We start from the raw sequence: 14616 nt of genomic DNA, 5'->3' as shown, positions 1-14616 counted from the left end.
TCGTTACAAAACTATAGTGTGTACAGTTATCTGCCGAGAACGATCGTTACAAGGGCTAATGCGTCTGTGTTGAATTCTGCCCAGCTTCCGTACTTCCTGTGTAGCGCTGACCGTAAAGATTGTTACATTACAAATTTCAAATAAACTTTGTTTTCAAGTTAACGATCATATATTTTTATCAATTGTAACTCCATGTGTTTTTTTTAATTTTATATAAATATGTACGCACCATTTCCTTCTGATCGTTCTTTTCTGCAAGAACGATAGTTAAAATGTGTACGATGATCACTGCATCCCATCGTTGTATTCCAATCGTTCCAATATTGTTCGTCTGGTAACTATCGTTCCTTGTAAACGATCGTTATCGCAAGTGTGTACGTAGCATAAGTTGTAAATCAATTAGAACTGATACATCTTTATTCAGTGTAGCAGCAGATTTAAAGAGGAACTCCAGTGAAAATAATTTAATAAAAAAAAGTGCTTCATTTTTACAATAATTATGTATAAATGATTTAGTCAGTGTTTGCTCATTGTAAAATCTTTCCTCTCCCAGATTCACATTCTGACATGTATTACATGGTGACATTGTTACTGTGGGCAAGTTATGTAGCTGTTTCTATCTGCTCTGGCTGTTACAGACAGCTTTAACCACTTGCCGACCGCACACTCATAACGTGCGTCGGCAAAGTGGCAGCTGCAGGACCAGCGACGCAGTACTGCGTCGCCAGCTGCAGCCTAATTAATCAGGAAGCAGCCGCTCGTACGAGCTGCTGCTTCCTGTCAAATCACGGCGGGGGGCTCCGTGAATAGCCTGCGGGCCGCCGATGGCGGCTCGCAGGCTAGATGTAAACACAAGCGGAAATAATCAGCTTTGTTTACATTTGTACGGCGCTGCTGCGCAGCAGCGCCGTAAGGCAGATCGGCGATCCCCGGCCAATCAGCGGCCGGGGATCGCCGCCATGTGACAGACCACATCCTGTCACTGGCTGCACAGGACGGATAGCGTCCTGTGCAGCCCGGAACACCAGGGGGAGGCAGCAGGTAGGAGAGGGAGGGGGAATTTCGCCGCGGAGGGGGGCTTTGAGGTGCCCCCCCCCCGCCACCCACAGCAGGCAGAAGAGATCAGACCCCCCCAGCACATCATCCCCATAGGGGGGAAAAAAGGGGGGCAATCTGCTCTCCCTGCCTGCACCCTGATCTGTGCTGGGGGCTGCAGAGCCCACCCAGCACAGATCAATCAAACCAGCGCTGGTCCTTAAGGGGGGGTAAAGGGTGGGTCATCAAGTGGTTAAACAGCCATTTCCTGTCTGTGAACATTGTTACATTGTGGCAGTTTGCCCAGAGTACCGTGGTATTCAGAGCCTCTTGTGGGAGGGGTTTCAGCACAATTTGTCACACAGCGCCCCCTGATGGTCTGTTTGTGAAAATCATTCTATTTCTCATGTAAAAGGGGGTATCAGCTACTGATTGGGATAAAGTTCAATTCTTGGTTGGAGTTTCTCTTTAAGGTCAGTGTGATCAAAATAATTGAAAATACTTAAAGGGCACCTGAAGCAAAAAAAAGTAAAAGCTAGATACCTCAGTCATGGGAAGCCTCTGAATAGTCTAGGATTCCCCCTTCCTCTTTGACCCCCACCAATCCCGCAGTGAGATGCTTCAAACATGTTTGACACGTACTTGTTGAATATGTACATGCGACTGCACTCCCACCCATGTACAATTACTTCTGCACTGTAAGGGTGCGAGTACGGCCTGCTCAGTAGCATGGAGCTGCTTGTGCATGGCTTTTTCTGCTGTGCATGAGGGACTCTGTGCTGGCTGTACTTGCACATGCTCCTGCAGGGATAGGAGCGCTGCCATGAAAATGAAGGGAGGTGGAAATGCGCAGTGGGTGGCACTCATGTAAGCAGCCTGCTTGTCTTCTCCTTTAGACCTTGAGAAGAATCTGCTCCTGGGCCACCACCACTCACCATAGCTAGAAACGCCGTGCTTGCCACCGCTTCAGTCCCAGGCACCCCGGAGCTCACCTAACATCTGCCCACTACGTGTCAGGCTCTTCTGGCACAGACTCTTCCTATGCCATGAGTGCCTGGCATTAAGCAAGTTGTTTTTTAGGTAAGTGCCAGGAGCCTTTCTGGCCTTAGCGGCGGCTAGTGGTCGTCAGCGGGTGACAGCGGCAGATGTCCCGGGGAAGCAAGGTAGTAGTTACATTGTGCTGAAGGTTGGCTCCACTGCACAAACCCTCCCTGCATAACGCTCTGCATACAAGGCCAACACAGATGGCTATTCACCTGAGTGATGCTCTTAAAGGACATCCAAGGTGAAAATAAACTGATGAGAAAAAAAAAACAATTGCATTATGACTTGAATTACTTATCTATCAGCAAGGATTATGATCTAGTCTGACCCATCCCAACCCAGGTAGAAACTATCACTTGCAAACCTGATGTTTACATTTTTTAGTCAGAGAAAGTAAAAAAGGAGCACAGCCTAGTTATTTGTGTGCTTGGCACTGTACATACACGTCTGTCTAACCATGTCACACATCACCTCGGTTGTCCTTTAACAGCGCACGAGTGACGACACCAATAGGATTTTCTATTCTAGGATAGTGTACATTTTTTTTCTTTTTATTTAAAAATTCTGGAAGCCAGGTTTGGTGCAGTGACAGTGGTAATCGCCTATTCTACTCAATTGAAAGGATGTGACCAATTTTTGTATCCATTTGGAACACTAAATTTATACCGGTGTAAGATCACTCATGGTAGGATTATATTGGCTGTGACACTTTACCATCCCCAAATGAAGATGGGTGGAAGAACGATGTGGTTGGGAGAAGGACTTGTGTTCTTTTCCTGGCACAGAGGGGATGTGGAGTATGGCTGAAATGTAAGCCGGGTGTGACTTTTGCTCTGCTGGATTTTCAGTTAACAGACGATGTGAAACGGGAAAAAGAAAAGGAGCCAGAAAAAGTTGAGAAAGTTGAACCTACCATGCCCAGGAAAAGATTTGAGGAGGAACTAATGGACAGTGACAGCGACAGTGATTCTGATGTGAGTACTCAATGGTTATCCTTTCATTGTATTTATTTTTTCTTGCTTTGTGCTTGTTTTTGTCCCTACCCTCTGTATATAATATGACATTAAAGTGGAATGGAACTCACTTTTTAAAACTCTTGTACCTGTTGTTAGGTACAAGAGTAGTGTAACAAAAATCCCATCTTTATCTGTATAGATCCATAGAAATTAATGATTACCTGGCTGATCGTATTAGGGGGGGGAGATTGGAGCAAAAGTTACCAGAAATTCCCGGTTGTCATAACCTAAACATAGATCCTGCGAAATATTGATGTCTTAAAGACAAATATCGTATTAAGACAGAGATGCCATATTTTTCAGAATATAAGACACACTTTTTGTTTCCCAAAAGTGCTTCTCCTCTTCCTTACCCTCCCCTAGTGCAGTCTTCTACTGATTGTGTCATTTTGGGGCCGGCACTAGGAGGAGAGTGAGAAATAAGAGAATCCGCTAATCACAGCAGGCTCCCTCCCATCAGGTGAGAGATGCACACTACTACTGCTGCTGCTATGTACATAGCAGGGGGGAGCAGAGGAGGACAGGGACACAAACTGAGGTCACTGGGACACCGAGGACACAAGCATACAGGACACCAAGGTGGACAAAAGAGGTACAAGGGTGACATAATTGGGGGGAGAACAGCCACCAGATGCCCCTGCACCATGGATGCACCCGGTTTAGTATTTTTTTCCCCTGATTTTTGTCCTTTAAACCTAGGTGCATCTTATGGTCAGGAACGTCTTATTGTTTTTATTGTTAAACTCAAAGATGTGAAATCAGTCAGTGTGGGCTTACAAGGGAATTGGAGCCCCCACTCATAAAAGCAGACAACCGCACTGTTGCACCAAGCACACCACCTCATAGCATCAAGCCCCTTCCACAGGGTAAACAGTCCCACAGTTTGCAGCCTCCAAGTGTTGGCCGGCTTAGTTTGATAATATATGTGCTCCACTAACAAAGATAGGCAGGCACATCCATAGAGCAAGCTCAAGAAGCATAGAGCAGCTCAGGTAGCAAGCAAGCAGGCAGCTAGGTAACCTGCATAGAAGTCACACACAGGGCTGTGCAGCAGCTCCAGTGGTAGGCACCTAAGCCAGGCATCAGTGTGAACTGTGGTGTCAGCAGGGTCGCTAGCAATGTCTGCTGTAAACAGCGTCCTTAGTTCCAGGCAGCACCAGCTCTATGGGGAAGAGGTGTGAGGCGCCGTACATGCCGATCAGTTTCGCCCATTTCACATGTGGGCTTCACCAGGTGGGAAATGGGCTTCTCCACAGATAAGCTGTTGCCTCGCCTTCCACACAAGCAATTTTTGCCTCCAAAACAAGCAATTAGACCAATGTCTTTGTTGTGGGCATGTTTTTAGGGTAGATGCATGGCCACTGCTTGGGGTCTAAAAGAGTGTTCAATCCGGTACAAGCATAAGACCAATCGCCCAATCCCACCACTGCTCATCTACCTCAACAATCCCACATCACAGGAACTAGGTAAATTAATGAAAAAAACATTGTCACACATATACACAGACACACATCACTGGCTGGGTAGATCCATATTCCTAGGGGCAGAAAAGTCGGTGGTAAAGATGCCTCAGATCAAGGACACTGGATGATGGCTGGCTGCATGGAAGAGGGTATTACTTGCAGTTGGTTTGTGGAACGTCCTAATTTCCAAACGTTCGGCTTTGTGGAGACTTCTAAATCCAAAAAAAGGAACTTATCTCTGTTTATGGAGGATGTAAGATGGATATTTGCCCCCCCCCCCCCCCTTTCCTCATTACAGTTCAATTGGGAGACAAACTCCTCAAAACTCCCAACCCCCTTCAGATGACCAGCACATCATTGGTATACCTCAACCACAGGGCCACCCCCATCCGGTACATCTCATTGGCATATACTTCCTGTTCCTTCCAAATCCCCAGATGCATACGAAGTAGCGCAAACAGCCCCCATGCTCCTTCCCCTGCACTGACTGTAATACCGACCCTCAAACTCGAAGTAGCTGTTGAGAACAAATGCCATTAAATCAACCAAGTAGGTATTGTGGACACTGAGCAGGGTAAGTCATGTCAGAACTGCCTGTTGGGCCTCAAGACCCACATGTGGTATCGAGGTTTACAATGGCTGATCCCCCGGTGTGATTATAGCAGGGAGTGCCAAGTGGAAGGAAGTTCTGGGGGTACACTCCCACTTCTCCCCACCTCCCTCGTCGTAGTTACATGGCTGTCACGTCAGTCCTAAGTGGACTTAAACTGTGTCTCTTTCCACTGGTCCAAATACGCTGTCAGTCGCTGTGACATCGGTGTGTTAGGGCCAGTGGAAAGCCGTGCAGGCCGAGTACACTTATGAGACTTGCTTGTCACTGAGGAGGAGTAGTGGGAGTGTACTTTCAGGACGTCCTTTCACTTGGCAATCTTTGCTATAACCACACTGGGGGATCAGTCAGGTAATTAATTTATTTGTATCTATACAGGTTAAAAAAGGGTGGTGGGGAGATTTGTTAAACTGTTAAGTTAGTTCCATCCCACTCTAACTGTAATCGATCTGTAGGAGTTTATTAGAACATTTTGTTTGTTTTGTAGGATAAAAAAACAGATGTGCCAAAGCTCTCTAAGAAGAAGCTGAGAAGAATGAACAGGTTCACAGTGGCAGAGCTGAAGCAGGTAAACCTCTACATTGACTTACTTAAAGAGAACCTGTAGCAAAAAAAATCCTCTGTGGGATACTTACCTCAGATTTCAGAAATGAAATCTTTTTTCTAAATTATAATAAATAGCAGCCTTTTTTCAGCTGCATGATGACAAAAATACAATTTTACATTTATTGGAGGAACCCCTCCCTTCCTTTAATATTGCCGGGACAGAATCCGGTAGACTGGTGGAGGAGATAAAAAAACAAAACACAGGCTGCTACTGATGATTTCACAGGGGAGGTGATCTTAACTTGTGTGAGATTTCACATAGACGACTCCCCTGTGAGGGAGGATAGCTGATGACAAACACACCCATGATCTAAAACCTCCTACTAAGCTCAGAAGTAATGGCTGCCACCTGTTTAACCCTAGTTATGAAAAGAGAAGGGTGAAAAGCATGTACTGAAATGCTCATAGGCTTGAAGGAGTGTTTATTTATCTTTGTATGTGTCAGAGTGGTGCAACTAAATATTTTGAATTGAAAACATGTTTGGTTTGGGTCTGCTTTAAGTATCATTAAGTCGGTGAATAGAGTTGTGATACATTTCAAACAATGGGGATGAACAGTAGAGGTAGAGCTACACTTGCTCCCCATTTGGTTTTGCTGACCACTATCACAAAGAATTGTAAATTAAAAATGTATAAGATGTACATTTGATCGAGAATATGTTGCACTATAATATTTTCCTTATGTCTCTGTCGCTAAAACACCCCAAAATCTATTCTACAACTTATCACTGTTAAACTAATACCAGATATCTCTCAGGTCCTGGGCTATGCAATTGGCTTTGTACAGGCTTTATACATTTTTTCCAGAAAGTATTTTAGAGCCATGCTTTTCATAGTCCCAGAAGAGCCCCAACGGCAGAAAAAGGCCACAAATGTCACCATTATGGAAATCTAACAACCAGGGCTATTCAAAAGTGGGACTTGTGGAGTTTTGCTTGAAACTTTCTCACGTTTGATCATAATTTTGGTAGTTACTTTATTTTTTTTATTCAATTTGAATCATGGACTGAGTTAGTCCTTACCTAATTTTTATGTGACAGAGGTCCAAGCTTTAAGACACATCAAAATGTATTCTAAAACTCCTTATAATTAAAATTAAGTCACAAATGCGTCATTTGAAAACAAACTGATGCACAACAATCCATTATTCTCAAGGTGTGCCTATGGCAGTCGCCATGGGTGCCCTAACCTGGAAAAGTTGAGAACCACTGGTTTGGGTATTTCTGAGACCCATGTAGGTCTCCACTGTTATATGGCTGATGTTATAAATTGCATATTGGGCCATTTGTGATGTTTGTGTTCAAACGCCTGTTAAAAAAATAGCTGTCTGTTAACCGGAGTCCTTTGTCTCCATTTTGCTTTGTGCTCTCAGTTGGTATCTCGTCCAGATGTTGTAGAGATGCATGACGTTACCGCGCAAGACCCCAAACTCCTTGTACACTTGAAAGGCACCCGTAATTCAGTCCCTGTCCCTCGTCACTGGTGTTTCAAGCGCAAATACTTACAGGGCAAGAGAGGAATAGAGAAGCCACCATTCCAGCTTCCAGAGTTCATCAAAAGGACAGGAATCCAGGAAATGAGGGAAGCTCTGCAGGAAAAAGTGAGTATCATGAGGTCTTGTGGAATTAGCTGAATCTGTGTATATATACAATATTTGGTGGTTCAGCTGGGTATAATTTGGTGGTTCAGCTGGGTTTGAGCCCAAGTTGTATTTCATTGCAGTCTTCCTAACAAATCTTGCTCGGTACTGTTTGGATAAATATTGTGTCTGTGCTAAATACTGCTGTCCAGGTATAAAAGCCATTAGATGGTCCCATTTTGAAATTGTTGCGATCAGTCACCCTGGGTGTAAACATTCAGGGTCCGAATTAAAGTAGAGATAAACATTATTCATGCTTTTTACGGCTCTGCCCCCTTAGAGGAACCCTGAGCAGTCCGCTAAAATAAAAAAATTAAATTACCTGGGGCTTCCTCCATCCCACCGTAGGCCGCGAGGTCCCCCGGCGTCATCCTGGCTCTTGTCCGTGTCCCTTCAGCGGCTCCGGTTACCTGCGACACCCGGGTCGGGTGTTGGGCCGGCTCTTCCTGGTTTCTGATGCTCCTCGTCATCATGCCGGCCACTATGGGTCATCACGGCGGCCGGCGTGACAGTCCTGCGCATGCACAGTTTTAGATTTAGAAAACCGTACATGAGCAGGACTGTCAAGCTGGTCGTCGTGATGACCCATAGCGGCCGGCGTGATGACGAGGAGCGTCAGAAACCAGGGAGAGCCGGCCCGACACCCAGCCCGGGTGTCGCCGGCAACGGAATCCGCCGGAGGGACACGGACAGGAGCCTTGACGCCGGGGGAACTCTCGGCCTACAGTGGGCTGGAGGAAGCCCCAGGTAAGTGAATTTTTTTTATTTTAGGGGACTGCTCAGGGTCCCTTTTTAAAAGAAACACAAGGTGAAAATTAACTGATGAAATAAACAATTGGATCTGTCCTAAAAATTACTTTTTTAGATATCCCACAGTTTTATTTTGTTTTTAAAGCTACTTTTTAAGCTTTTACTATTTTGTCTCTGCTAGATGACACATGCATTGAATTATTCCAGAACTAAAATCTATGAGCTATTGACCCATTATCTTTCTTCTGCTTTCAGAAACCATTTTCTACCAGGAAAGTGTTTTTATGGCTGTAATTCCTTATCAGTGAATGTTACTCTATAGTCTGACCCGGACAGAAACTGTCACTTGCATACCTTATTTTTTTGTAACTCTTTCAGGCAGAAAGAAAAAAAAAAAGTAACACAGCCTAGTCATTTATATTGTGCTTGCCACTGTACATACATATGTCTTTCTCATCATGTCACGTTTCACCTTGTATCTTTTATGGGCCAGAACCTTTTTTTTTTTGTTTTTTTGTTGTTGTTGTACTATTTTAATGCTGTGATCATTGTGATTGGCTCACAGGGCAGGAGGCAATGGTGCACAGAGCTCAGCCGAGACAGGTGATTGAAATCTACGCCCTGGCACAGCTTTCAATCCGCTATGTCCGGAACCAGTTAAACTGGATGGAAGTTTCCTTTTAGATGGCTTAGATAATTGTACAACAATGGTTCCCGTGGCCCATTGAATTGTTGTGGGGGAAGGGGGGGGGGATACTTACTGTGAAATTCTTGGGGAATACATAGCCACTGCTCATGTATTAATCAAAGCTAAGTTGGCACTTGTATCAGATGCACTATTGTTCCTGTCCGATAACATGGTTAGTCTGTGTACTAGAAGACCACATTGGTCAGGTTATAGCCCATACATTAGAAGCATTTAAAATTTTAAGGGATCCTGAGTAGTGAGGAAAAAAGGAAATCAGGACTTACCTGGGGCTTCCTCCAGCTCCCCGTAGCCTGCGAGGTCCCCCGGCATTCTCTTGGTCCCTTCCGTGGTCCCACTGGTGGCTCCGGTAATCCGGCGACTTCACTGTAAGAGTTCTGTGCATGCGCGCTTCTCTAAAGACTGAACTGCACATGCGCAGGACTCTTACAGCGACTGATATGATGCCGCACCGAGTGCAAGCTGGAAGGGACCGAAGTCACCATATTATCGGAGCCGCCAGCGGGACCACAGAATGGACCAAAAGGACTGTCGGGGGGCTGGAGGAAGCCCAAGGTAGGTTCAAATTTCCTTTTTTCCTCACTGCTCAGGGTCCCTTTAAGTGGCCAGTTTGGTATAAATATGATTTGCACCTCAGAGGTCTGCTGAGTTTTGTCAATCTGGGATTTTATAGTGAGGGAACCAGAATCTCATCTTGCATATGAATATATTGATTTCATCATCGTCTTCTTTTTCTATTTCAGGAAGAGCAAAAAACCATGAAGTCCAAAATGAGGGAGAAGGTCAGGCCTAAGATGGGAAAAATAGACATAGATTACCAGAAACTCCATGACGCGTTCTTTAAATGGCAGAGCAAACCAAAACTAACAATCCACGGAGACCTGTATTATGAGGTGAGGCACACAAATGGCAGAGCAAACCAAAACTAAAGGCTCATACACACGGGGTACGGCTGTCGCCGCAACCACGTGGCACGCGCGTGTTGCGGCGACGGTTCGCCTGTGTGTATGACGCGCGCGCCCCGAACCGTCGCCCGTCGGAGCTGTCGCCAGGCGATTGACATGTTCAATCGCCGGCTACAGCCGTCGCCGGAACTGTCGCTAGTCCCGCATGTGTATGCGGGCTAGCGACAGCTACCTACACACGGCACACGGAGCTTCCGGCGGGGGGGAGGAACCTCGGCGACAGCTTCCGCCGCATCGCTAATCCCTCTGCTGCAGTGTGGATGCAGAGGGACTTGGCGACGAGCTGTCGCCGAGCTGTTGATGAACTGTCGCGCACACGCTCCCGTGTGCAGCGACAGCTACAATTGTACCCCCGTGGGTACTTAGCTTAACAATCCACGGAGACTTGTATTATTAGGTGAGATACACAAATGGCAGAGCAAACCAAGACTAACAATCCACGGAGACTTGTATTATAAGGTGAAATACACAAATGGCTAACACATGCAGGTAGTATTTTTAAGGCCCAGTTCACACTTATCAGAATTTGCGTAAATCCTGTTATGTTTGTCAAACCTATAATGTATTTCAAGGACATCACGTTTGACCTGCGTTTTTTTCTTTCTTTCAAGTGTTCTGCAATTTTTATGCATTTTTAAATCACAGGGCAGTTTCGCTTTTCTTTTGTGTACGGTTCCCATTTAACGTAGAAGTGGAAATGCAGAAAAATCGTATTGCGTGAAAATCGCACCTGATATTGAAGTTGGATACATTCTCATGTAAATTAACTTAATTGGTACGCACAAAAAAATAACATATAAATCGCATAAAAATGCCCACCAAAATTGAAACACAATCAAAGGACAAGCATTGCAAAACATGGATAAGTGTGAACACTGCTTAGACAAATTAGTTCTTCAGATATACTGATTTAAGCATACCTGAAGTGGTTCTTAACCAGTTTGGGGCTGCTGCAAGTTGGAACAACTCCGCACTTGTGGCTGCCTAAGCCTGATGTGGCGAAGTGTAAATGCTGGTGGCTCCCGTGCTTGGGACATTTGTGCTTCCCTGCTTGCACAAAGCGTAACTGTCTAAGGAAGGCTGAGTCCCTTGCATCGGTCAGGGGCCAATTTCATGGGCTCCTGACTACTGATCACTGTGAGCCAATTGCCGTGATCAGGAAATGGTACCAGCAATATTGCCATACGCTGTGTCTGCATGGCGATATTACAGCTGGTTAGTGCATCAGGCCCAAAGAGCATGGTGCGTAGTGTCTAATGGAAGTTAGTGGGCGACACGGTAAGTTTTACCGACAGTGTGGTGCAGCACGTATGCACGGACAGACATGACGTCACTGAGCGGCGGTGAAGCTATGTATATGACCTTGTTGGCACTCTCTGCCGTAGGGTCATATGTTTGTTGTTTTTTGCATTGCGGGGGGGGGGGGGGGGGTGTTGCAGGAGCATTTCATCACAACACAAGAATAAGGCGCTAAACTGGCATCAAACGAACACAAGACAATGGTATGGTAAGTGCTCACTGCCAAGGAGCATCTAGATTTTCAATGGTCAACTAATGTCAACACTGATGGGATTATCTCCAGTACGAGGACACACACTGCAGAAACACTAAGCCCTTCTAATCCTTTTCCTAATTGCAAGTGATCAAGCTTTTTAATATATAGCTATTTTATAGATTGTCATTTTTTTTTTCTTTTATTTATTAAACTAGGGAAAAGAATTTGAGACCCGTTTAAAGGAGAAGAAGCCAGGAGATCTTTCAGATGAGTTGAGAATCACATTAGGAATGCCAGTTGGACCGGTAAGTTTATACAGCTGATGGGTTAAAAAAGGACCTCCGAGCTAAAATTAAACTGATGAGAAAAACAATTGCATCTATTCCTCCTCCTCCTAAAAATGGGTGTTTTTAGCTATACCACAGTTTTATATTTAAATCTACCATAGTTTTTACGTTTTTATCATTGTCTCAATGACACCTTCACTGAAGTATAACAGCGTTCGAATCTATGAATTATTGATCCTTTTTATCTCGTTTCTGCTCTCAGAAGCCATTTTCTGACTGGAAAGTGTTCCATGGCTGTAATTACTTATCAGTGAGGGTTATGCAATAGTTTGACCCAGTCCGACCCGGACAGAAACGGTCAATTTCATACCTGACCATACTCTTACATGCAGAGAAACAAAAAAAAAAAGGAACACAGCATAGTTATATGTGCTAGGCACTGTAAATACACATGTCTATCTCATCATGTCACCTCGGTTGTCTCTCCTGATGTGAAGGAATCATCTCCTTTCTGTCAGCGGCAGACAGCTGGCAGCTGATTGGGCACACTGTGGAAGTTTCTCAACGCACGCATTATGAGTGTAAACTGCAATGGAGATTGTTAATATTAAGCCTGCATGCCACGAGTTAGAATAACACGGTCTGTTACAGCACAGAAGTGTATGGGCAGTGAGTTCGCATGCAAGATTGTTCTGCATTGCAATGGATGTAGTGTGCATGGGTCGTTGGACAACTTTAGTAATCTCACCCCTTGAAGAGAAGCCGCAAGATTTACTAGTCTTGTTCCAAGGATTAGGCTACTCTGCATTATCTGTGGGCAACTTTAGTCAGGGATAACTTCAGAATCCATAAGATAATAGAAACTTGTGATCATCATGTGAAGTAGTATCATAGTTTTTCCAGGGTCCCCCATTAGGCTGTAGCCACAGAAGAGCAGATCAGAGAGATGACAATAATTGTGACGTGTGTTCAATTTAATTTCAGCTTGTATGCAGCTGGGATTGGGGCCATTTAAAAGTACATTTGATTGGGCCAGTTCCAAGCTGCATTCAATTTGCACGCAAGTGGGTTCTATTTGCACGTCATTGATAACCTCGAAGCAATAGCTGTAGCAATCAGAGATGGTTGGGGAGTAGTTTGTCTCCTGTATTTGCTTTGCTCACTTTTTTTTTTTCCATCTGTTTCTTATTCTGCAGAATTCTCACAAGGTCCCTCCTCCATGGCTTATTGCAATGCAGAGATATGGACCACCTCCTTCATATCCCAATCTGAAAATCCCAGGTCTGAATTCTCCCATTCCTGAGGTAAGATAGAACATAAAATACTGTAAACTTGAGGTCAATAAAAAGGTTTAATATAAACTTCCCTCCGTGTTCCATAGTCCCTTCAGACCCCTCCAGGCCACTTCTTTCATCCGGCCGTCCTTTAGGCTGTATGCCTGTTTGGGACTCCAGTCAGATCTTCAGGGCACATACGCTGTCCATACACTCACTATGTACTGTTGCTGCCTTCGCCAGGAGCATTCTGGGAATGAACAGTTCAAATATTTTTCCGAACTGTGCTTGCCCAGGACACTCTGCCACGGCTGCAATCCACAGCCATGTGAGAGCACAGTGCACGGGCGCGCAGAGTGTACTGTGCATGTGTCTGGCTCTGACTGGTCCCAGTTGCATCCAGGAACTGGGCATATAGCGACAAAACGGATGGGAGGCCAGACGAAAGTAATAGCCAGGAGGGGACAGAAGAGTCTGAAGAACATGGAGGTTAGTATATATTAACACTTTATACACCTCAAGCACACTGATTATTTTTGGTGGTTTTGATTGTTATGATTGAATATATTTATAATTACAATTCCTATGTATCAGCTCTTTTAGTCCGGTTTCTCTTTTTTAATATGCTGTATGTTTGCTAATTTCTCAAGGGCTGCTCATTTGGATATCATGCTGGAGGATGGGGGAAGCCACCTGTAGATGAAATGGGAAAACCGCTCTATGGGGATGTGTTTGGGACCAATTCCTCTGATTTTCAGGTAAGTCGCTGCAACAGTGAGAGTGCACTAATTTATGACTGCCTACAGAATGAATCTTTAAAGGGGCTCTAGGGCGAATTAGTGTGTTTATATAAGTGCTGGATAACATGCCAGCATGTGACAGAAGTTGCAATGAAAAAATAATTGATTTTAAGGAAAACGAAATCATTTTTTTCACATATTTACTGTCCTATTGCCTTGACAAAAGGACTCTTCTGTGGACCTGAAACAATCGTCTGTGTGACGGTCATATGCGTTGGTGACTTGTGTCACCAACCTGTTTGTGTGCGGACCCTACTTTGGAGTACTACCTTGGGCTAGCTCACACTTTGGTTGCATGCAGCATTTCAAGAGTGATGGGTTTCTCATTGCCAGAACAAAATCGCAAATGGCACTGAAAATTCAGTGGGCCGTGAGGTACGTTTTCAGTGTGATAACCATTGGCCGAAGCGGCCAATAACCGTTTGAACCAACTATCGTTCTATGTGTACAACGACCACTATCATACCGGATCCTTAAAGGACAACTGTAGTGAGAAGAATATGGAGGCTGCCATATTTTTTTACCTTCTAAACAATATTAGTTGCTTGGCAGTCCTGCTGGTCTGGCTGCAGTAGTGTCTGAATATCATCAGAAAGAAATACGCAGCTAATCTTGTCAGATCGGACAATAATGTCAGAAACACCTGATCTGCTGCACGCTTGTTCAGAGTCTATGGCTAAAAGTATTAGAGGCAGAGGATCAGCAGGATAGCCAGGCAACTGGTATAGCTTAAAGGACACCCAAGGTGAAAATGTTTTGCTTTTTATTGTTTTTGCTCAATCAAACATTCATTGAAGTATGCCAGAGCTAAAATCTATGAACCATTGACCCTTTTTATCTTTCTTGCTCTCAGAAGCCATTTTCTGCTAGGAAAGTGTTTTATAGTTGGCATTTCTTATCAGTAAGGGTCGCACTGTAGTTTGACT

The 14616-nt window shown here is 44.7% G+C and overlaps 1 protein-coding gene across 1 annotated transcript in view; it reads left to right on the top strand.

Moving 5' to 3' along the window:
• SF3B2 (splicing factor 3b subunit 2) overlaps positions 1-14616 on the top strand; it is a 54921-nt gene that overhangs the window by 27493 nt on the left and 12812 nt on the right. The window contains exons 10-16 of the mRNA XM_068260576.1: positions 2928-3053; positions 5656-5736; positions 7147-7374; positions 9613-9762; positions 11545-11634; positions 12813-12920; positions 13541-13648. Of these exons, the coding sequence (XP_068116677.1) occupies positions 2928-3053; positions 5656-5736; positions 7147-7374; positions 9613-9762; positions 11545-11634; positions 12813-12920; positions 13541-13648 (891 nt within the window). The remainder of the gene's footprint in view (positions 1-2927; positions 3054-5655; positions 5737-7146; positions 7375-9612; positions 9763-11544; positions 11635-12812; positions 12921-13540; positions 13649-14616) is intronic.

Source organism: Hyperolius riggenbachi, chromosome 11 (genome assembly GCF_040937935.1).
Source record: "Hyperolius riggenbachi isolate aHypRig1 chromosome 11, aHypRig1.pri, whole genome shotgun sequence".
Lineage (NCBI taxonomy): Eukaryota > Metazoa > Chordata > Amphibia > Anura > Hyperoliidae > Hyperolius > Hyperolius riggenbachi.
Note: the sequence above shows the minus strand (reverse complement) of the source record. Positions and strands in the feature narration are given on the sequence as shown.